The sequence below is a fragment of the Struthio camelus genome, chromosome 11 (assembly GCF_040807025.1).
Source record: "Struthio camelus isolate bStrCam1 chromosome 11, bStrCam1.hap1, whole genome shotgun sequence".
Taxonomy (NCBI): Eukaryota; Metazoa; Chordata; class Aves; order Struthioniformes; family Struthionidae; genus Struthio; species Struthio camelus.
The window spans coordinates 6,234,697-6,258,716 of record NC_090952.1 but is presented as its reverse complement, the minus strand read 5'-3'; the positions used below and the strand labels follow the sequence as shown (position 1 = coordinate 6,258,716).

The window sequence follows — 24,020 nt, the reverse complement described above, 5'->3', positions numbered from 1 at the left end:
AGATGGGTACATGATGAATTAAACAGAGTGTTAATATGAAAGGCTGCAATTTCTAAATGAAGGCATTTTCTGACGTGTCAAAATGACTCATCGGTTTGAAATAAATTCTGAAAGATTCCCAAAGAGTCAGCCTATTATTGAAGAAAATTGATTAATAACTCTAGTATTGATGTGTGGAAAGGCATGAGGAATTTGCCTTTCCCTGAGAAAGCTCTCCTCATAGCAATACACTGCAAGTTCTTCAGGATGATCTACAGAGACATCACCAAATAAAAATAAAAAAAGGAGAAAAGAACATGAAGAAGATCTCAAACATTTACTATAGAAGGTTCTGAGTTCACTTCTTTCAGATGATTTAACGTCAGTTCAGAAACAATTCCAACCTGTCCATCTAAGGGAAAGCTTTAATGCTCAAAAGCACAATGCTAAATGACTGAAATATCCAAATATTTAAAGGGTCTCCTTAAAGGCACCTTCATGGGGAAAAAATAAAATGAATCCATGTGAACAGGTAGACAGGAATGCAGACTGAGTTAAAAAACAATTCTGTGCGTCTCTGCAATGAATGAAAGCAAGAGGATCAAGTATTGCAAATTTCTCATGCTCAAGCTGCAGCACTCAATCTATCCGGACAAAAATAATCCAGACTATTAAGAAAGATGTGATCTAGAGATTCAGTCCCAACCCACAGGATCTTAAGTCTGAGATCAGCAGACAGACAATTCAAAGGGAAACTACAACTGGGGGATCTAACTCTTAACTGCCTTTCCACTACTAGTTTCACTTTCCCAAGAAACTACTGTCATGTGACTAGTCAGCCTCCTCTCTACGCTTAATGCCCTTATTTGACTTATGATCTGCTTTGTATCTCCTATTTGTTTAACTACATTGCAATTATAAGGAGAAAGGACTCGTAAAGCAATCTACAACCTATACATACAGTTTGCATTGAAGTATGACCAAACATGGGAAGGCATACGTTGCTACTTCACCGCACATCTGGACACAGTAAGAGTATTTATCCAATTCAAAGAGTGAAGCAAAACTAGGAAGCTAGAGTGTAATCATGCTAACTGGAATCTAGCCTATACACTGAGACTAATCCTAAACCTCAGAAACGCAGCTGTGGCTCCTTCTCAATCACAAGTGGTAATTATTGTTTTATGTCTCATCCTAAGCACCACCTTTCCCCAGGAATACAGCAAATCTCAGAAAGCAACACGCTTGCACAAAAAGCTTGGCATTAAAATAAAATGAATTCCCCCCCCCAAAAAACAACAACAACAAACAAACAAACACACTATTCACAACCTGGATCTTCATTGGATGTTTCTCCCCCAGGTGATTACCAAGTCTGACGTTAATAAAAGTATACTTACCTGAAGTAGAAGTGATAGTGTGACCAAGGGCAAGATAGTCAGAGATAGTTTATCTTTATTCACAAAAGATTTGTAGCCCATCCTTCTTCACCCTGAAGCTTAGTGAAAACGCACCCCATTGTGGTCTCCTACAACCAGCCAGAGCATAATTAACCACCTGCTAGTCACTCTCTTGTTTTCATAGTACTGAACTGATTATTTTATACGCGCTTGTTTGTAACAAGAGTTCTAGACGTTTTCAGCATAGAATCTTACTTTCCTTTTGTCTACACCTTACACTTACTAAATGACCAAATAGCACATCCTTGTGCCAAATTCTCCTGATTCTCCAAACTATTCTGACCCAGACTCTATGAATGACATATGTTTTTTTCTGTGTGTGACTCATTCCTTATTAGCAAAATGCAAAAGTTCTAAAAAATGCAATATTTATCCTCTGGAAAGGTGTTGTTTTGCTACAAATACAGGTCTGAAATATATTTTTTCCACCTGTGAGACCCGGCCCACAGCTTCCATTTAATTTATACTTAAACTTATACAGTAGTGGTCATTTTCAGAATTTCATTTGTATGCACGCTTCTGATCTACCATGGACACCAGCCAGTCTCTAACAACGTTAAGCAAAAGACCAATCCATTTCCTAATTAGAGATGTGAATTAATGGAAACAGAAACCACCATTTTAAATGCAGTAGGCCCTAAACAAAAACTTATTTAGGTGCTCCATGTCCTACAGCATTTCCTGTGTAATATTTTCAAGTTAGCCATTCTCATCGATGATTTATGGCATCTAGGTGCTACTTGGCAGTACTTTCAATGTCTGATAAAGGAGAAAACCTTTATTGTACCTTGAACTGTCAACAGCTTGCTTCTGAAATTTGGGAAGAGTTTTGGCATTTGTCCTTCATAATGAAGAGAGTTTCAAAAAACTCTCAAACTGCCTGCTTTTGCATATAGGAGGATACTTTATGAGCATCTCGTTAACGAGTTGCATCAATTTTACCCATCTTCAGGATATGCTTAGTTCCACTGGCCTCACACCGTAATTCACCAACTGGGTACTGAATCTCATTGTGACAGCCCAGTTAGTTCTGCTGGCGATGTTAATGAGATTACGATTATCTGAGAAACACAGCTAGCAAGTATGAATTCTTACGTAGCCCTTTGGTTAAAAGGGATATTACAGCTTCAATAGAAGGAGACATCAGAAAGCATTTACCCACACAAAGGCATTCAACAATTGTGTTTAAATCTAATATAGCATATGATAAAGAGATGAGCTGCAGTAAAAGCCTGTCACTACTTTTCACACAATACTACTTATGCTCTATATTGGTCCAACTCCAGGATATTAGCAGCAGGAAATCTAAATACCTTCTGACACAACTGGATTGGGCCATCTATTATCACCCACAAATCCTTTAATAACAAATACGAGTTCAAATAACTAGGCTGTTCAACATATTAAATTTCTAGACACCAACCAGGGAAATTGCAGTGATAAAATGACCTGTTTTAGGGAAGACCAGTGAAAAGAATTATCTATATCTGGGTTCCAAATCAAGTGCCTTTAATATTAGCATCACCCTTTCCACTGAATAAATGGTAGAGAAATAAACTTGACAGAACAATATATTTTCCACGCTCTAAAATTATGAATTTCAAAAAGGACTGAGAACATGAAACTGCAAAGTATTTAACCTCTAGGGAATAAATTCAAATACCAACCAGGTCAGTAATAATCTAATGTCAACTGTTACCGTAAAAAAGCGGACAATGATAAAGAATGAAGTATCAAGCTGCCAGAGAGGTATTTAGTGGAAACTGTGAGGATCTGTGTTATTCTTTGGTATTCTGTGTTATTCTCTCTGTATCTTGCTTAGAACTTGAAAGAAAAAGTAGTGTTTCTCCCTATCCTATTTCATGATCACTTATAACTCAGAGCATGAAAACTGTCAGCTTACCTCTTGGATTCTTCCATATACTGTTCTTATTCAGTTTGGGTGCTTGCTAGCTTGTCTGCAACGTTACCGTCTTAAGAAGGAAAATACAACATAGAATAATCAGCAAAACGTGAATCCTTGAGTTAGAAAGGTTTAGCACACATTGTAGATTTTGCTGATCTAAATGGCATATATGTTCTCAATCATATTTTTCTCCCTCCATAGTGCTGTCATCCTAAAGAAAAGACTGTTTTGTGCGGCTCTCTCCCTCTCATTGGTATTCATTTGACTCCCACTTGCTGCAGTACGGATAATTTCCCCTTCCATTCACAGTTGCACACCTCTCTAATCATTACCATAACTTGTATAGATGGAGAATATAAAAGAAGTATTTATCATGTATATATTAATTTAATTTCTTGTAGCAAGCTACATGCAAATGGAATGGGCCAGCACCATGTAAGCAGTCCACTCCCTGCAGAAACGAATGAATCACTGGATTTTAAAACATCTAAATGATATGTAGGCAGAAGTGTTTATTCAACTCTGTCTTACATTCTGCGGCATCAATGAATTTATTTACTCTTCTGCAACACTGTGCATCTATCTCATTACACTGGCCAAACTGTTTTTCTATATGATATTTATATCAGCAGCACACAGAGGTCTCTCTTTCAGGAACACGACCACTGGAGCTGCTAAGCTACACTTAATGAAACATGGGAGAAGGCAAGAGCTCTCTCCTTAAGGATCTCAAAGTCAAGCTGAGACCTTGACAGCTCAGTCCAGATACAGGATGAGATATTTACCATGATAAAACAGCACAGTGACTTACATGTGACAGGGAAAACACTATGCACCCCCGAGCGGAAGTATGTGCTTTTCTTGATAGAAATAATGACTTCCCTGAAAGAAACAAGTGGGATTAGCTGACCTGAAAGGGCGTTGTGAAACCAAGATCCCCCTACACAGAAGACAAGAGCTGCTTTTATCACGATGCAGCTACAGAAAATGAACCTCAAGCTGCAGGTGGATTTCAATCCCTGAAACATGCACTTCCTGCACCTCATTTCCACAACAGCATCACATCCAAGGCTGCAACTAGCAGAAATGACTGTCGCCTCGCCAGGGCCTCTCACCCTGCCACGTCGCCCTGCCAGGGCCCCTCGTCCCACCACGTTGCCTCGCCAGGGCCTCTTGTCCCACCACGTCGCCTCACCTGCCCCCCTCGCCTCGCCAGGTCGCCTCACTTGCCCCCCTCGTCCCACCACGTCGCCTCACCTGCCCCCCTCGTCCCACCACGTCGCCTCGCCAGGGCCCCTCGCCCCACCACATCGCCTCACCTGCCCCCCTCGCCCCACCACGTCGCCTCGCCAGGGCCCCTCGCCCCACCACATCGCCTCACTTCCCCCCTCGCCCCACCACGTCGCCTCACCTGCCCCCCTCGCCCCACCACGTCGCCTCACCTGCCCCCCTCGCCCCACCACGTCGCCTCGCCAGGGCCCCTCTCGTCCCACCAACCCCTCTCGTCCCACCACGTGACGTCACCTCACCTGCCCCCCTCCCCTCCCCCCGCCCCGCCCGTGCTGTGGCGAGCGCTCCCGAGCGCCCCCGCGCGCGCGGCGGCCGCGGGGGTGGGGGCGGGGCCGCATAACGGCTGGCCGCCGCCGCCACCGCCGCTCCTCGCGCCTTCCCCCAACCGGCGGCGGCGGCCCGTTTGCCGCGCGGGGCGAGGCCGCTGCGCTGAGGGGGCTGGGCGGCCTCGCTGCCCGCCTCCGCCCTCCGAGAGGCACCGAGCGCTCCGGCAGCCGCGGCGCGGCCGGCCGGCTCGCACCCCCCCGCCCCCGCCTCGGCCTCGGGCCTGTGAGGCCTCAGCCGCCCCCGGGGCTCGCCCGGAGCCCTTGCGGCCGCCTGCGGGCGTCTCGTAGCGCAGTAGGGTAGGTGTAGCGAGCTGCCCGTGCTCAGCGCGCTGGTGGGCTTCCCTGAGCGAGCCGTGCTGGAGGAGGAGATGTCAAATGTTGCCGGGGCCTCAGGGCCTTCATTTTTTTTTTTGTCTTTTTCTATGTGTGTGGCTCTGTCTGTTGCCTGGTGCTTTAACTTAAAAGTACATAGAGAAGAGTTTCTTAATCGGCCGTTGTTTGGTGGAAATGTAGTGTTTTTTGTGTGTGTAGGGGGGGTGCCTTATAATCACATCTTTTGCCTGCTGAGGAAAAACAGTTTCTTTTCCTCAAATTTTCTGTGGCTGTAGGCCACAGCAACTGTTTTGCTCAGCGGTGAGGGAAGGTTTGGATGCCATGCTTGTAAGCCCAATTGATTAGTGGAAAAACGAGTTCAAACGGTTCTCTTCCAACAGCTTTACTGAAGGGCTGAGCTTGCTCCTCAAGTCTGATGCGGTAGATACTACCTCATCCTTGTGAGGAGTAAAAGCTGTAGGTTAACTGCTGCAACAGTTTCTGAAAATGCTTTATTTGTTATTTACAAGTGTATTTGTGCCCTGTAAGATATCTTTATCTGTTAGTGATGTGATAAATACCTATTTTTCATTGTGGCAAATTAGCTAGCATCAAGCATATCTGACTCTGTGAAGTAGTTCCGGTTCAGCCTGCCTTGTTATTTGTCAAAACTCATTTTCTCATTCCTTTTCTATCCTCAAAGTACACTGAGGAAGAAGTGCTTCCTCTGCAAGTGCCACTTCTTAGGTCAGCTCTGTGCTGAAGAACTAATTGTCTCTCTGTTTGCATTTCCTATTGTTTTTCTCCAGTAGACCTGATCTCGTTAACCAATTTCCAGCCTGAATCAGTGTTGGTGTGATGAAGAAAAGAATTACTTAGTGCTTATTAATATTTAAAGTTTAGGTCAGAGCCATTCTTTAGTTTTTGGGACCCTGTTAAAACAAAAGGAAAGCCTTCAAAAACCTAGACGCTCGGCTCTGCCGATGGGTTTTGGATGCCTAGGCCCAGGAAAGAAGCCCTGAATTTATTTGAAGGGCACAACGCACAGGAAGACTGGCAGTAAAAGTGTCACTTAAAACAAGCAGCACGTTCCATAGAGAAATGGCTAAAGTCAGCGCCTTTAAAATGAAGTTCGCTGAAAACCACCAGCAAACACAGAGTACAGTGGCATACCTGAGATTCAGGCATTGTAGTCAGGCATGGCAGAAAGTGCCTTTGTCTATCCAGTATCATCATGTTGGTGTTCCCTTCGTCCTGATGGAGGAGCCATCGCTATCAGTGCTACAAGCGTCTTTCCAAAAGTGTATTGCCCATATAATTATGCTCCTCCCTTTAAGGGAGTAGGGGGTAAAAATAATGCAAAATTTTTTCCAGACAAAGTTATTTGGGCCTTTAGATTCAAAGGAGGATGGGCTTGTAGTGCATCATTCCGGTGGTAGAGGGTAGGGTAAGAAAGACTAACGCTTTAAAATGTATCCATAGCACATTACCTATTTGAGGTTGTGTTTTGCTCCTGGAGCTTGACTTTGGATAACTTTGTTCCTTTTTTCACCCTGAGAGTAAGACTATATTCATTTGAGAGCATCGAGTGGCTGAGGCTTGTTGCATAGTCTTTCTAATTTTCTAGACATAAAATCTAAGTAGAGATGCTTTTCGTTTCCCAGTGGTGTGAGGCTTAAAAATAACTCCCAGAAAATCCAAGTTTTTTTCTCATCTTTTGTTTTCATGAATGATTTTATTCAAATGTTACCTGTAATTCACACAAATTTGAAGTGAATGTTGCTCAGGATTTGTTGTTAATGTTCAATGTTGTTATTATATGTTCATCTAGCAGAGATTAATGATGCACTACATTTGTCAGCGGTAGTGCTTTGAGGGGTGTTGGTTAAGTAGTTATTTCATCCTCCTGTTTTGGCAGCTAAATTTGGGTGGAGCTGTAATCATTCTCTATATGTGCCTCAGGACTATGAATAATCCAATCATTTCTTCCTATACAATTGAAATTGTTGTGTGTGTGCTTTTATTCTTTTTATTTTTATTTTTTTGTAGTGCTGCACTGTGATGACCACCACAGCTGATAACTTTGCTAACTCTGAAGAGGGGCAGGTGGAACTGGGCCAGAGTTACAGTAGCTCTGTTCTGGACTATTCGGAAGAAACATTTGAGCCATTCAGCGAGGAGGAAGAAGCCTGCTTGCAATATGAGAGTGAGCCAACTGAGTCTTATTGTTCCACAGAGGATTTAGAGAGGTCTGCTGTATCAGATGTGCTGGAAAGGATATCACAGCTGGCAGGCCAACATCATGCAGGTAAGCAGAGTTTACCATGCTTGAGACCTGCCCTTCACAGCTTTACATCTGTGGAGACTTGAATCAGCAAAAATAAAAATGTAAAAATTGCATACAGTGTTTTTGCTATTCAAAAAACAACATGGATTCACTATGTTTCAGCTAGATCTATATTTTGCCCTCTCAGGATTTACTGACAACTATATGCAGAAGAGTATTATTTTAGCCATGGAAACTTTTCCTTAGTAATCTTGTGATGCTTAAATTTCGTTGGAATGTTAAACAATTCTGCAAAATACTGAGTGAGTTACCATATACAAAAAGTAGCTGGGCTGTAGAGTGTGTTTTCCAAGGACACAGGGAAAGGTCCAAGACCTGAAACACTTGAGGGGACTTAGTGCCTGAAAGCTGCATCAGATGAATGATTAAAAAAAGGCAGGAGGGCATAAGTTAGCTGACTTAACCTTGTTTGTTAGTTGTTATTTTTTTTTTTTTCCATTTCTATGGGGTTCTCTGTCAATCTTCTTTTTTCCAAGTTTACTCTGGAAAGTATAGTGAGTACTTGAAGACACTGGCTTTTTTTTGGGTTTTTTTGGTGTTTTTTTTTAAATCTGTCCTTGGTATAAGGGCTTGTCTACATATATAAACAGCATACTAGCACTGTTGTTATTGGGAATCTCTTTTAAATAGTGTTTAGGCATAACATCCCAACAGTATAGGCCAAAACTTTTCAGCAGCTATATCTACATGAGTATAAACCCCATTTATCCTAGAACAGAACATAGCCTTAGCGATCAGTGCTTCAGAATCTGAATTAAGAGATAATGTTGGTCTTGGTGTCTTATTCAGGCTACGTTTATGTGATTGAACTGTATCTAACAGGTTAAATTTGACAGTCTGGCTTAAGATTTTCATTTTTACAAATGATAGATTTTAATAAACCTTTTTCTGGAAACTTAACAAATTTCAAAAATTATTCCTCAAAGAGGAGTTCATCAAGGAGAGCATGCTTAGAGGAATCCTTTTTCTGTATATAGAGGTGTTTTCAAGAAGTGATAAAGAATACGTTAAAAAGTGTTATCACTTTCTATGTTTACCAGGTTAATATTTCATAAAATCGTAGAGTTTTCTGAATACTACTAGTTAAATGAGAAACTAGGGAATAATACATGGAAAAATGTTTTGGAAAATTGATAGCTTTCTGCAGTATATAGTTTTCTGAGAGCAGCATACATAAACAATAAACAAACTATAGAAAGCCTGTCACGCCGGTGTCCCCATGGGGACACGTTATTTCCTTGTATAAGCCCACTGAATTTCCTATCAGTACCCTGGAAACAGTATATTGTTGTCAATGGCAGTGTCTCTTCAGACCTCTTAAGTCTTTTGGCTTCATCCAGCTATTCACTTCCAGGCCTTGGCAATTTGCTCAGTTACTGCAGAATTGAAGTTGTACTGGAACAATCTAGATAACAGGGGACTGACACAAAATTTGATTTCTTCTTTTTTTCCCCCTGTATTATTTTTCCCTTGGATCAATTCCTGGATCCAGTTCTCTTAAGCTCTCGGGAATGCTTGTACTGCCACAAAAGAAAAGGCCATGCGGCGTTGAAAATAAGTGGTGGGGCTGAGGGAGAGGGAGGGTAGATTGGTGTTAAGTCAGCATTGCAAACAAAATTGAATGTGTTAACAAGCCCTAATAATTAGTCTCTGTTCTTCTCAGAGTAGCTGATGTTGTCTTTCCAAGGGATGATTAGAAATGAGCAGTATGAGATGTTTTTGTCTGACAAAAGCTTGCTCAGTATATTTTGCCCCCAAATCACCAGTGTCCTCTGAATAGCCCTGTGGCTTGGGGTTTCTTTTCCCTCAGTGGAGAAAACTCACTCATCTTCAAGTGAAGAATTATTTGCCTCCTGCTTTATTTTTATTTTGTCTCAGTCCTGTTTTCTTCACAATGCATGTTTTAAGCTACCTTTTTTCATTGTAGAGGAGCAGTCTGAAATAGCAGAATCTGCAACTATAGAAAGAGATTTCTTGGGGAAGTGGATTGATCTTCTGAAAAATAAAGAAGCTGGCATTAAGCAAGACAAATCTGTCATCAAAACTCAGGCTGGTGGTGAGTTCAGCAACTCTAGTGGAAGTTTCTTGTTCCTTTCTTGTTTCTTTTGAAAGGTGATGTAGATTTTTAGCTAGACTTAAATTTTATGTATAAACTGTTAAAGTCAAGCCAGGCAATTAGCAAAGTACAATATTTGTCTCTCTTATGCCTTCTGGGAAAACAGTTTGTCTTCCATCGCTCATATTGCTTTGATGCTCCTGACATGACATCATCCTAGTAATGCATTATCACAAGGTCTGGATAAACCTACTGTAATAAAAATGTATCTACGTTTTAAACTTAATTGTAAAAACTCAAAATTTTTACTGCAGTGTTTAATATTTCCTGCTTTTTCTCACCAGCTGTACAGGTACTAGGACTTTGGTGGGATTGTTTCTTCCAAAATAAATGTAATTTTAGACTTTGTGCAAAATGCTGCCCCTGCCATTGGTCAATTCTATTACTCCTATCAGCAATATTTTGGTTCCTTTCCCCATCTAAGGGAGGCAGCAGGATACCAACTTGGACAGGAACAATGAAACAGCTTTAACCAACACAATGATGGAGGAGGAGAAGGGAAGGGAAGAAAGAAGGATGCTGTTTGCATGCGCTTGTTATGAAAGCAACTGCAAGAGCAGATGGTGGGATGCAAGTCCTGCTCAAGTTTTCCTATAAAGTGGGTCAGAGGTACTATTTTTAATTAAAAAGAAGAGCAAGAAAGCAGTAGCTAAGCAAAAAATAATTGAAGCAGAAGGTGAATCTTCCTCAGTCTGTATGTATGTGAAAAGTGAACAAACTCTCAAAAGTTTTGTAGGTCGCCTTTAAGACCGATTCATCGATCAGAGATAGAGCCTCCTGCCCAGATACTTTGTGACACCGCACTTGAGTACGAATATCCTCAAGCCTTCCATATGTCATACAAAAACAAGACATAAGATCATTTTAAAGTTATTCTTAAGTGTAGCTTACTCACAACAGCGGTGAGTCAATGGTAGGCACTCCTGACTCAATCTTTAGCGTTTTTCTTATTATTACTGGACTTCCAAGATGGCAGCGTAGTCAGAAGTGAAAAGACAACTATGTAGATCCACAGCAGAGAGTCTAGTTCCTAGACTAGACTAGGGACTCTAGTCTCCACAGTAGTTTTCCTAAAATACATCAGTATTTTGTGACCTTTTGATTCACAGAGAAATTTAAGAGGGCCTGATAGAGGTTTGGATTCACTTCGTGATTAATAAACAGTATAGCCTTAAGGAAGCTAACCGTCTATACAGGGTTTTCCCTGGAAAGTTAAAGACTAAGAGAATACAGTCTTCCCAACAACTTCAAATTTCTGTAGTTTTGCTCAAAGAAACCTACTTTTGTTTTGTGCACTGTTATGAGTAAGTGAAGTCAGTCTGATTACTGAGTCTGAGTCTGAGTAGCCTGTTCTGTCTCATTAGCTTGAGGTGAGTTATGAAATGATGCCATTTCTTCTGTCTGCCTGCCTGTCCTATCGCTTATCAGGGCAGCTAAGCACTTTTCGGTTTAATTTTTACAGTGCTTCCAACTGCTAGCAATATGAAGAACAGAAAACAAGGTTCATGTTTATTCTTTCATGTAAAAAATACTGTCATGTGATTGGTTATTCCCAAATCCACCGGCAGCAATCATACACTTAGCTGTGTACTACATCTTTTGCAGTAGAATATCAGTACATGCTCAAAATAGGCACAGCAACTTTCATATAATGACATGTATAAATGTCTGCTTCCCTTTCACTTAATAATTCAGTACTCAGAAGTCATGGGAATCTCTTATTATTTTATCTACTTGGAGTGGGTGTGTGGTTTTTTCTGTGTATGTAGGTTTTCGGTTTAAAAAAAGGTAATGTATATGCATTGAGCATACATGTTACTTCAGGTAATACAACGAGGTTTTTTAATATCTTACTGCTGATAGGATTAAATGTAAATAAACTTCTGATTTGCATATGGGAATGCCCTGGAAAATGTTGTTTTTATTTTTCTTAGCTTTATTTATAGCTTGAAAGAAGTCTCAAGAAAAATGAGAAAGTTTTGTCATTGTTATTGTCTGCCTATCTATCTTCCCTGCCTCTCGCCCCAGTTTTGTACCAACTAGCTGTTATTAGGCAAACGTATCTCCTAAAGGGCTACTGTTCCACAACAATTTTTCCAAAGACCATTAGTCAACTTGAAAATTTACTACAGGAAACAGCAGTTCTTCAGCTTAGGTGTTTCTGAAAGTTCAAGTGGAACTTTTAGAAGTACCTGGCCTGTACTTTATTCAGGAATTTGCTCTCGCCTGTGTATGTAGATGTCTACACTAAGCTTTTTGCTCATTCCTTTTTCTGCAGTGTTACCAGTGCTAACAAAAGTGTGAGCACTATAGTTGTTACAGTATTTAGAGGTACAGAAATGTTTGAATTGGGTCAGATAATCTTGTGGCTGAAATACAGATGGTCAGTCGAAATTAACATTTCCACCATTGTTATTATGCTAGTGGTATGCAGGTAAAAAAATACCTATGGTTTCTGTTCTTAAGGTAAAAGGAATTGGCATGTGCGCATAAATACGTGTGCACTGAGGGAAGCATAAGGCTTTATTTTTCTGTATCAGATCTTTTTCCTGGCTTGTCCGGCGTATTTCTGTCTACTGAGTCGATCAAGTTTGTATTCGCTGTATGAACAAGTTTCCACATGCCCAAACATTTAATTATTGACTTAGCACATTAACAGCCAGGTTTAAGGAGCTGGAAGGCTAAGAGGTAAAACGTGATAGCCCTGAGGCATTCTACAGTTCTTCTAAGAAGCTTGTAGCATTTAATAACTATAAAAAAAAAAAAATTCATATAATCTCTTTGACATGGTTGAATCTTTTATAAGGTCGTGCAACAAATGCATAGTAGAACTAAATGATACCTCAATTTTTTTAATATATATATATATATATATATATATATATATATATATATATATATATGTAGTTGTAAATACTTAGCTCCCAATAAAAGCATGGCAATTTGGAGTTAAAACTGCTACTTACCACTGAGAAATGGCAAATACTGTAGTAGCGTATGGAATCATAGAAACGTTAACTCACTCACTAGATGCAGGTAGTGCTATGTGTTGGCTGTAGTTGATATTTTGATTCCAAGAAAACAGGCGTTTGAAAGATCTGCTTCAGAAGGTCGTTTTTTGTATTGGAACTTTTCTTGTTTATAGGAATTGAAAAAGCATCCTGCCCTGTTTGGAGAAGGGAGCAGTTACCCAGTAAGTAGATCATAAAGTCGGAGTCCAGCAGCAGTCTGTACTGGCGCTCTTTCCTGTTGCTGACCTTTCAGCACCAAAATTTACTGCTTAGTAGCAAGCAAAGGGTGTGGAATTCCTGCAGATCTAGTTAGGCCCTGAGATTCCAGACTTCTGTTCTAATTTGTTTCCTACTAGTCTGTTCAAAAGTTTTACTGTCCTACAGTAAAATAATATTCTTATATCTCTTTTGCTTCAAGGAAATGTCAGAGCACGTCACAACTGCATACAAACCCACTGTGATTCAGTCATATCTGGTGAGCTGAGTGGGTTTATCTAGCCAGATACATCTCTGATCCATAGATAGAGGCTGGAAGGGGAATTTCAACTAGCAACATCCACACTGAAACTCCTGCCTGTAAAGAAGGTTCATCTAGTTCGTTAATGTCTTTGTAGAGCTGGGAAAGAATTTTATTTCTTTCTCTAGAAAAGAATGAGTATCTTCTGAAAGACGGATTCTGTGCAAGGTCCTTACTGTTGTCACTTCTCACCAACGTTAGTAGAAATTGAGGATGTCCTGCACCATGCTGGAGGAACTTTTCTGCCTTTGAATTCATTTTTATAGTTAATGGTAAAAACCTGATTTATCAGACTGCTCATCTCAGTTCTGTGTTATCTGTGCAACTCTTTCAGACCTTGCTTTTGCCCGTTAGGCTTGTCTGCCTAATCTGAACTGTTGTGCTCCGTTGTACAAAAGCAATTTAGGTAATTATGAAAATCTTATCTTGAGATGCAGAGTTAAAATCTTTCTGAAAAGTAGTTATCACTTAAGTTGTGATTACTGCCTCTCAAATTATCTTTCCGTTGCATATTTTACAATTCCTTTTTTAAAAATAGGATAGTAGTAGAGCATAACAATAACAAAATGCCTGCCAATTTTTGCTTTTGAATTCAAGTTAGACGTAAAAGGAAAACCCAAGAAAATGATAAATTTTCTTTATTTTTGTTTTTCACTCAAATAGATTTAACATGTCATATTTAAAAACATAGTTGCATATAGAAAGGAAAACCTATGTAGATCACTGAGTTGTAAGCCACATAAGAGGGTTTAGAATGTAGACACAGAGATTAGTTTACCTCTATCGGTGCGCATCAAGTGCTTCTATAATCAGAGTAACTTGTTGGTCCAGTTTGTTGTGCTTTAATTCCTACATGCTCTGTGCTTTGTGGTCTTCCTAATGTATGATATGTGGTTCTGATCTGATGTCTGTTCTGGTATCTGGTTTTGCTTTTCTTGTCACCTCTTCCTACCTTGCTCTTCCCCAAGAAAGAGGGTGTGGGAATGCAGGATTTTGGGGCAACTAAGCATCAGGAAAGCATGTTTCTGGAACAATAATTGGCACTGACAGGGATTCTCTACAGACAGACATGCAGTGACATTCAAGTCTGCCACCACAAACGGAGATTAGCATTCGAGCGTGTCTAGCCCAAAGGTGGAAAGGAAAGGATAAAGGAGAGCATTTCTTGTCTGAAAGACAGGCAAGAAATAAAAGCAAACACCAAAGCTTATACATAGATCCTCTGGTATGCATCTCTTTCCTTTTGACTGAATGACAGGCGAATCTTGTACACCGATGAGAAAATCTGAAAGTGTAAACAGTCGTTGTACAATTAAAAGACTACTTTTAATAAATTTAACTCTTCTGACTTTCTTTACCTTTTTTTTCTTATTTCGGTAAAACTGTAGTCCTAGATCTTGAGGGGTTTTTTTTTTTGTTCTTTCTCAGCTTATTTACTGTTAAACTTGAATTCATATTAAACTAGAAACTCCTTTTTGAAATAGGTTGTGCAGTCATGGTTAAAAATCCCTGTTCTCTTGGCTAGCATTGCCTCTAATGTCTGTAGGTGCATATGAGCAAATGATGGGTGTCTGGTAGCATGCAATCCATGCACTGTTACAAACTATTTCTAAATTAAAATGTGCCACCGTGCAACTGAAGCTAACGAATTAGGCTGATAAGCAATTGTCACAAAATGTTTGGCAGGCGCCATGTATTTTACTTGCCCAATTGTGTACTCGGTATACGTAAATGATTTGTTCTAATTTTTTTTTTACAATAGTACTTCAAAATCCTTTTATGCATTTGATCTGCAGCATAAATGAACAAGCATATATTTTCTTAGAATAATCAAACCCCATCCTGGCGTGTCATTTGCCATGTGTTACAGGGATTGTGCAGTACACTTGTAAGGGAAATGAGCTGATGACTGTGTGATCTTTTCCTACTCAAATGTTCATGATTCCACCAAAAAAAAAAAATATATATATATATATATTGTATTTTTAATTCTTATTCATCTGTCTAGGAAGTATCACCATGACTTTATCTTTAGTGAATTTGATCTACTAAGTTCTAAGGAAGAATAAATTGCTTTACGATGATGGATTCTGAACTCTGGCAGTTAATCACACTTTTTCCTTGTCATCCATAAAGCAAGGTTCACTGATTTCTACTTCACTTTGTTTTAAATACAGATTTCCTTACTCTTCATAAGGATCTAGACACTTCTGAAGAGGTGTTCTGCTTCTCTATAAAATTCCAGAGCAATGTCTTGGGTACTTGAGATTAAATTCATCCCTGTGTATTTAGGAAAAGTTTTACATTATTTCTTCCGATGTTTTAAGAATTTATCTTATGGTTATGCTAAGGTATCCCAAAGGCCTGGAGTGCTGATGCAGTAGTTGTCATACAAGCAGTGACTGTCTGGAAAAAATAAAACCAAATTAGGGGAATCCACCAAAAACAAGTGAAACAGATAATAGGGAAAGCTTAAGTGGTATAATCATAGTGTCCAGCTGAGTAGGCAGCGTTATTTGATGTTTCTGAATATGTTGAGTTAAACAAACCCACCATCCTTAACCTGTGTAGTCATTATCAATTCTCTGACTTTTTTTGGCTTTTTAATTTTTTAGGGGTTTTTATTTACTTTTTTTTTTTTGGCTCGCAGAGTGGAGTCCTGAGAAGGGAATGCTGCACTAGCCTTAACTGTATGCAAAGGCATTCAAGAGGTTTCTAGTAATGCCTTCTATAACGTTTTGACTCTTTCTCATTTCTCCTTCAATTGCACACGTGTAAGTGTTCAGTTGGGTTTAGTAGTCGCATAAAAGTGAAAGTTGTATAAGAAAGGTAGAGAAGTATTCTCCCCTGTTTAAATAGTTGAAAACAGTGGATGTCTGTTATGACTGTCTAGTACCCACACAGCATCATTATACACTGCTGCTCATGAAATACAGAAACTGTATCGGGGGCAGAAAAAAATATTATGTTAGCTAGTCTATATTAATTGGTTCTTTTTTAGTCAGTGGAAAAACTCCTGCTAAGCATTGAATGAAGTTCTAAATCTGTCCTTATCTGTCCATCCCAAGTGTAATCTCAGTTTTAGTTATGCCACTGGAAGGAAAGAGAGAAAAGGAGAGTGAAAAATACTGTTTAAACAAGATTATATAAAGAATTTATAAAATGATATAAAATGATCACTGAAGCCTCAGAGGAAAGTGCTTTCTAACAGGATAACATTCCCTCCCACCAAAAAAAAAAAAACACAAAGTGGAGCAATACCAAACTATAGTTTGTATGATATATTTGAGATGTTTTCCAGAAGTTTCTTCAATAGGCCGTACCTTAATTTGGCGGGGGGGGGGGGTCTGTGAAATGCTGCTTAGAGTTACTAGATAAATATTCTCTCTTTAAGTGTTAATTCATTTTCTTTTAGCATGGTGCAGGTTCTGGTAGGAACGAAGCGAAATCTGTATTAGGCAGTCATTGAAAGTCAGTTTATTTAACGTCAGAGTATTCAAGCACTGTCCTTGCTCTACTAATGTATTTGTGCTGATGATATCATCAAGTAGTCTATTTCTTTAGGGTTCTAATCCCTTCTCCCCTTTTGAGACTACTCATAGCGATGTCTGTTGTGCGAGTTCCTACAGTTATTACCCAGATTCCTGTTTAAATTCTGTGCCTCTGTTATGTGTATCAGCCTGCAGGGTTGACATCAGTTTTGTTCTTTATTAACAAGGTAATAAGAGGTCACACAGATAGATGACCAGTAATTCTTTTCTTTCTCTGATACGGTAATTGATACTTTTTTTTGTTGGTGTATGCCTGACAGAAGTTACTGAGGTACCAGATGGAGACCTGGATGCTCTCTGCTCTTTTTGCACCGTTAGGATAAGCAAGATGCATCACCAGCTGATCACTAAGCAGTCAAATGGTGACAAGCCAAGAAAGCTGCAGCATGGATTCACACCAAAGAAATCAGAGACAAGTGACCTGAACTGCACTGTTCCTCTTCAGCTAATGAATAGAATCCACTTGGAAAATATCAGGGTGACAGTGCAACAGGTACTGTAAGAAAAAAATGTAAGTCTTGTCTAGACTTCAGAGAAGACTACTGAAAAAAAACTAAAGCCATAATAGAAGGACCAAATCATGCAGACCTTATGCATGCAATGCTCACTAGCTTCTGGATGGGATCTTTTGCTTGTTATTTCAAGATTTATCTCTCTCATCTTTTTATTAGACACTCTTGCAGAACTGTTGCTAGTGAATAATCAAATCATTTTAAAATATTGTCTAGTGATAAAAGATAATGATTTATGTGATTGAGAGAAGCCAAGATGGGCAGTTACTGGAATCCACAATAAGCCCCAGATTAAGTGGAAAAAAAGTCCTTGCTTTCTGATTGTATTTGCAGCTTTTATTTACAGCAGTATTTTGCGTATTATGTGGTTGTGGAATCTTGGTGAAACATCTGAGTGACAGGAGGATATCTCTTTGCAAAATGTCTCTAGCGGTCAGTGTTCAAAATGCCACTGACTCTTCTCATGTTGGTCATATATCTCTACCAGAGGTTACCCGGATGCGAGCTAAATCCTGGCACGTTTTCTGATCTGCCTCTCTATATTCACCTCACTAAGGCGCTTATGCCCCAGTACCCATGCAGATACTTGGAAGCGGGCTGCTTACAGGTCTGCACAGCGCTTTCCCTTTTGGGGGTGAAGGTGGGGGGAGGTGTCCACTCACAGATTTGGAGTTGAGTGTGGAATCAGGCCTTGGCATGGCAGACAGTGCCATCATACCTCTGTGGTTTTGTCGTGCTGGTCGAGTGGCACTGTAGTACAGAAGAGGTTTTGTGTGACTGGAATACTGACGTTTTGAGTCTGGGTGTATAAATGGTTTATTTGGGAGAAGGGGAGGGCTTTTTTTAGAACCTTCTGATCAAGGTCGGGTGAGCAATGCAGAACAGGAAAAAGATGTGAGGGAGGCTTTAAAACACAGAAGTGTGTATTAACATACGATATATGCTGAGCTAATCTTTACTCAGTGGGTTTCTTGATTGATAGAGATCAAATGTCATGCTGTGTGTCGCTTTCTTGCCTTTCAGTGCAAGAATCCGCCATACTTGTAGTCTGGGTCTTGAAATTTTCTGAGTAGCCGACATTTCTAGAGACTGATTGGAGTGCTGCTTTGAATAGGAAAGTACCTTATACACTAAGATTATTTTGAAAACACTTGCCATTCCCTTTACCTCTCTTCTTCAAGGAAAAAAGACATCTTGAGAAATATTCTTATTAAAAGTATTCAAGAAGCACAAACCTTCACTGTCCCCTCCCCCCCCGCTTTCTGCCCTTTAATTTTTACCACTTACCTAGTGTCTAGAGCATGTCCAATAGAATCTTGGTTACATCTGTTCATTTATTAAGGTGTATTTTTGTCATCTTTACACAATTGGAAGAGCTTTTGTTTTTCACCAGCCCAATTTTTTTTCCTGACAAACTGACAAACCTCTTCGCTTCAGCTCTGCATCTGTCAGTAATCTCAAAACTGCGTTTTTTTTCTTTTCTTTTTCCTCCCTCCAGTGATGCTTACACTCTTGCTTTGTACTTGTAAATGAATGTGAATGCAGTGATCACCTACAGATGCCTTTACCCATAAATTTGGGTCTTGGCAAATGTCTATACTTTGTTTGAAATTGGTACAGAATATCTGCATTTGGGGAAGTATTTCTGATAAAAACAGAAAATGAGCTTTGAATAGTAATTACAGTAATTTATTTTACTTTTATCTCTCTCACATACACCCCTTTTAATTTTTTGCCGTATAGCATAGTAAAAGTGGTTGTTAACATATTCCTGTGCTAAGGCTGTGTCAGGTGAGCAGGGAATAATACTTTTAAAGTCGATTCTGGGATAGAGATTTTTTCAGGCTTCTTGTTCACTAACTGTTTTGAAATTTCAGCAACCTGCTTCTTTTGTTCTGTTAACATTATCTAACCCTCTGCTCCCCAAATTTTGTAGAATTTTTACTTTTTCTTTCTCTGACACTTCTTAAAAATACATTTTCTAAAAAAAAAAAAAGGTTTTGTTTGACCTCTCTGTCCGTTTTCCTCCGTCATCATCTCAGTGTAGAACACTTTTACGCGCAGGAGAAGAGATCAAAGAAAAAGGAGACAGAGGGGATTGAGACATAATTCTAGGAAGTCAAACATGATTGGTTCCACTGCTCTTGTAATAACTTATTACATCTGTGAAACAACATGTATCCTGTGTATATTAGATTAGATAAAAATAATTGATCTTTCGTGAATACACCATTACTGAGATTTGTGTAAAGCCATTAAATATGTTCAGGGTTTCATGGTAGGTAAACTAACATGGGAATTAGTAAGTAGTACTGCGTTTCTTACAGAGAAAACTGCTTGTGGGTTTTTTTTTTTCTGATCCAATTCAGAACTGCATCTAGATATTTGAACTCATTGCCTCAGAGTTTATTTTCTTCTTAAAAGGCATACAGGTAGTCATAACCCCCGTGGCTGGTACTTAAGGCCTTATGTACGCTGTCAGCGTGGTTCCCACATAGGAGTACTAGAACAGCCTAGTTACAGACAGGCAGTTGTTTATGAATTGTTACTGATGAACAATTCCTGATACTGAGTTGTGATGATCATGGAGTAAAATATGTTAACCTAATCCATCCTTCACAAGTTAATGTATTTGCTCTGGGGGAAGACTGGTTATCATGTACCTACTGTGGCTTCTTGGCTGGTCGGTTACTTGTTAAGCAAGATAACTCATGGTGGGTGGTGCTCTAAATGCATTTTAGCACTAGCAAAGCATGTACAGATTTATATCAGCAGAATTGTAACTTGTGCTGAGTGTCCACCCAAGGTCAAATGAGTTAGACTAAGCAAAATAAATTTTTGCCAGTATAACTGTCTTCACTCTTGGCTTTGGCTGGTCACAGATGTGTTGATTGGCTATCATGTCACTTCATTTTTTTGGCCATTATGGTTACTCTGGAAGGAATCAGTCATGTGCACACAGAGCCTCAAGCATCAGGAGAGTTTGCCTACTACAAGAAAAACTGGTAATTACAGATCAGTGCTCTGATTCTGAAAGACAAATAGATAGTCTTAAGTTATCAGTGCTAGAAGGGGTAGCACATGGGGAAAAGCAAACGTGTTTTAGTGTGAATACATTCAGGCAGACTCATCAAGTTGATACTATGACAAAGATTATGAAGTAATTTACAGTTTCTTACAAGAGCAAATCTTTGTCTTTAGGTACTTTCTATATCTGTATTTTTATTGATTATTCTTAATGGTGCAGCCATCTTGCTAGGACAGACATTACTCATTGCATCAATTTCTCATCTTTCAGGTGACAGAAGCTGTAGTGCACAAATCTTCACTATGCCCTGACTGTACGAAGAAAAAGGCAGAGCTAGCCAGGATTACCTTTCTCAGACAAAAGAAGACTCTAGTGGAAAGAGCTTTACTTCTGGAAAAATTGGAAGAACAGATTTACTCCAAAGTAAGTAAATGTTATTAAAACAAATGCTGTGGTGCATTTTATATACGTACTGCAATTAAAGAATCTATAAGCCAGACTTCCTCTTGATTTATGGCAATGCAGTGAATGACCTGAATACAGTAGAAGTCAAAGTAGAATTTGGCTCTGTATCTTTAATACAGTAGCTGGGACTAGCATGCTGATCAAGTCATCTGACCTGATTTATATAAGCTGAAAATCTTTCCCATGATGTCCTGGAATTGTTTTGGGTACCTCTTGATTAATTCTCCACAGTCTGTTTTCTGATGGGCTGTGCAAGAGAAAAGGGTAAATAACAAAATGATATCATAATAGATAACTACGTCTATATTAGTCTTCCTTGCTCGTCTTTTGGGTTAGAAGACTCGGAATAGGAGACTGCAACGTACTGTGGAGGCTAAAGCAGAACACCACTATCAGAGACTATTCCTAAGGCTCTTTCTTAACCATGACTATGATGTGATATGATCACCTGAATGTGATCAAAGGGAAAACTGACTTCTGGAAGAAAACCTGATCATTTTTAAAACAGTTGCATTGAGGTCAAGATGACAGCTTGTTATGAATTGTTACAGTTTGGATACCAAAATTTTTCTGTCACTCTGAGACATGTATATTTACCTTGTGGCTTCCTAAGGCCCTACTGGCAATGGCAGCAATATCAGTTTTAGAGCTTTTAATTTTGCACATGCTTATGCACGTGGACTTTTTTTTTCCTAGTGGTGTAAGCTTTTTTTTCTTTCTAAATCTGTTTAAAATTTTGCAATGTGATTTGTTACTTTCCAACTGAATAGGAAAGAGGAAAGTCAGGCCTAATGAAAAGCACCTGAGGACTTGTAGAGGAGGAGAAAAAGTGGTTTTGCAAGCAAGTACTCTCTGGCCATCTGTTCTTCAGAAATGCTTTATTCCTGTAGGTCACTGCCACATAAGGTTCTCTATTTCTGGGTATAGTACACTCGGGAAGTGGTTAGTCTGTAGCATCCTCTGCAGATACAGTGAGATTTCCACTTGGAAGAACTGATTGGCCTACTGTCACAGAAATTCATGCTTTCTTGTTAGGAAATCCCTTTGAAATAGATTGTGGGTAATGTAAGCTGAGACTCATGGAAGTTCCTGGCTCTTCTATGGCTCTTCCTTAGGATGATCTTCTACATTTTGAAAGGCAGTCGGATCAGAAGCAAGTTGTTCCTGAGCAATAGATAGGAAGTCCCTGAAACACTGAGACCTTCGTTTCTGTGTTTGTGAGCAGGGTGGGAATTCATGGGCTGCACAGCATACTTTTTTTTTTTTTCCTCCTAATAATGCCGCTCTCTTAATTTTTTTCCACTGGTGTGTTCATGCCATGCTCTGTTAAAATTTGCATGCACTCCATACCTGAGATTTGAGAACTTCAATCTCAAGTCAGCCTTCATTTTTCTTCTGTTATTTTTCTTCCAGCTTTTCTAAAAAGGCCAGCCTTCTTTCTCTTCTCTCCCTAGGGGAGAAGGCCAAGGGCAGCAGCCAGTGCAGTGTACGAGCTACACAGTGTTATTGGGTTCTCTGTCATCTATCTTGGCAGCCATCCACAGAAAGCGGTAGTGACACGTGGTCTCTAGTGACCAGCATAGCTTTTTGCATGCCTGCCTTAGGGGGCAGATCACTGTCCACACTCTTCGATAAAGTTTTTAAAGACCATGTTTTAAAAAGGCTGCAAAATTGTGCTGATGAGTTCTGCCTACTAGTTGCTCTATAAGGACTGGGTATAGCTGCCAATATAGGACTCACGATAGCACGTGACAAATGGCAGGAATCCAAAATCAAATAATATTCTTTGATTTGTTTTTATTTCAGAATGTGCTTACACTTATAGGAGAAATGCTCAGAAGCTTTCCCAAACTTTCAGAGGATCCCAGGAACTTATGGCAGAGGCTGAAAGAGAAAGGTCAGAAAATGTAAGACCTGAAACTGGTAAACATAACTCAAGGACATAAAGAACTGGGAAAGTCTTCTGCAGGCAGCCATGTACTGAATGCCAACTACGGTGGATGCAACCTGTTTTGTCAGTGATGAATTGGGTGGTGGTTTAATATTCCTGCGGGTGGAACCAGATATGCCCAGCATGCTTGAGTTTGGGTTATGATTGAGCTGTCTGTTCTTCCCAAATGCAAATGCTGCAATACAGTATAATCCAGCTAAATACATTTTTCAAATTATAGAAGCCAGCATTTTTTATTATTAATCTGACAAGCAGTAGGTATTGGGTTTGGGGTTGTTTTTTTTTTTTTTTTCAGGTCACTTGCAGGATTTCAGAGCAGCTCACAGCTGCTTTCATCCATAAGAAAAATAAATGATTTCATTTTTTGGGGCAGGGAGGTATAATTACTGGATTTCAGCTTAATCTTTACCTGCTGCCTCCTGTTAAATTGAAAGTGAGAGCCCCAGGTGGAGGAGCAAAAGAAGATTGCAAAGTAACCATAGAAAGGAGTAAAATGACATGTGGTATTTATAGAACTGAAATAATGAGACTATAACAGAAATTAATCAGTAACACTGAGGATGCCAACAGGACAAGAAATGATAATAAATTAGCCATAGAACTTGTCTAGAATAGGTGTCTAGGAGGAGAAAAAAACATAGATTAAGATTGGAATAAAATGTAAAATAATGTTTTTGACAGTTGTTTTGAATATGCTTTGGAATTTGTTATAACTTTCTGTGCTTTCCAAGATGGGGAAGTCACTATCTTTCAAAGAATATATCCAGGTGAAAGTTTAGTACCCAGTACTCATCCAGGTAAAACAACTTTCTGCTGGGATCTCAGTAGGTGAGACAAAACTGAAATCATCTTCATTATAACCTCAAAACAGTGTCTAGGGTATATGCTGTCTGTGGTCACAGATGCAGCCCACCGTTCTGGTTATCGTTGATAGGAATAATTCATTGCATTGCTCTTGCAGTGGTATTGTGGCCCTAGGACGTACACGAGTCATAAAGTTACTGGGAGGTGATCCTGGGTAGACTGAGCCCCAAATGGAAGCATAATGCAGTCCTAAATTCTTCAAAGATGGTTGGCTTTATTCCTTCATAGGCAGTGTATTCCATTTTCTTGTAAGCTGATGGTTTTAGTAGTCCCCCCAAAAGATTCCCCTAAGCTTGACTTTAAGTTCTAAATGATGACTGCAGGTTACATAGCTACCCTATATAACTCATAAACTGCTATATAACTCATAAACTGCTGCTTAGTT

The 24,020-nt window shown here is 39.6% G+C and overlaps 2 protein-coding genes across 6 annotated transcripts in view; one reads left to right on the top strand and one right to left on the bottom strand.

Moving 5' to 3' along the window:
* Positions 1-4,688, bottom strand: part of MTMR8 (myotubularin related protein 8) — an 85,888-nt gene extending 81,200 nt beyond the window's left edge. The window contains exons 1-3 of the mRNA XM_068956799.1: positions 4,665-4,688; positions 4,157-4,227; positions 3,343-3,412 (exon numbers count right to left, since the gene is read on the bottom strand). The gene's annotated coding sequence lies outside the window, so the exon portion shown is untranslated. The remainder of the gene's footprint in view (positions 1-3,342; positions 3,413-4,156; positions 4,228-4,664) is intronic.
* Positions 4,689-5,098: 410 nt separating this feature from the next.
* The window catches only part of C11H8orf48 (chromosome 11 C8orf48 homolog), a 29,905-nt gene continuing 10,983 nt past the window's right edge, over positions 5,099-24,020 (top strand). For 2 of the 5 annotated variants that reach the window (XM_068957079.1, XM_068957081.1), the window contains exons 1-7: positions 5,108-5,258; positions 7,323-7,581; positions 9,548-9,673; positions 13,166-13,222; positions 17,076-17,308; positions 20,626-20,778; positions 22,627-22,717. In XM_068957079.1, coding sequence (XP_068813180.1) covers positions 7,335-7,581; positions 9,548-9,673; positions 13,166-13,222; positions 17,076-17,308; positions 20,626-20,778; positions 22,627-22,717 — 907 coding nt within the window. In that variant the 5' untranslated portion in view covers positions 5,108-5,258; positions 7,323-7,334. Of the gene's footprint in view, positions 5,259-7,322; positions 7,582-9,547; positions 9,674-13,165; positions 13,223-17,075; positions 17,309-20,625; positions 20,779-22,626; positions 22,994-24,020 lie in introns of those variants that run through there. The other 3 variants (XM_068957080.1, XM_068957082.1, XM_009685412.2) reach the window with 3 other exon arrangements.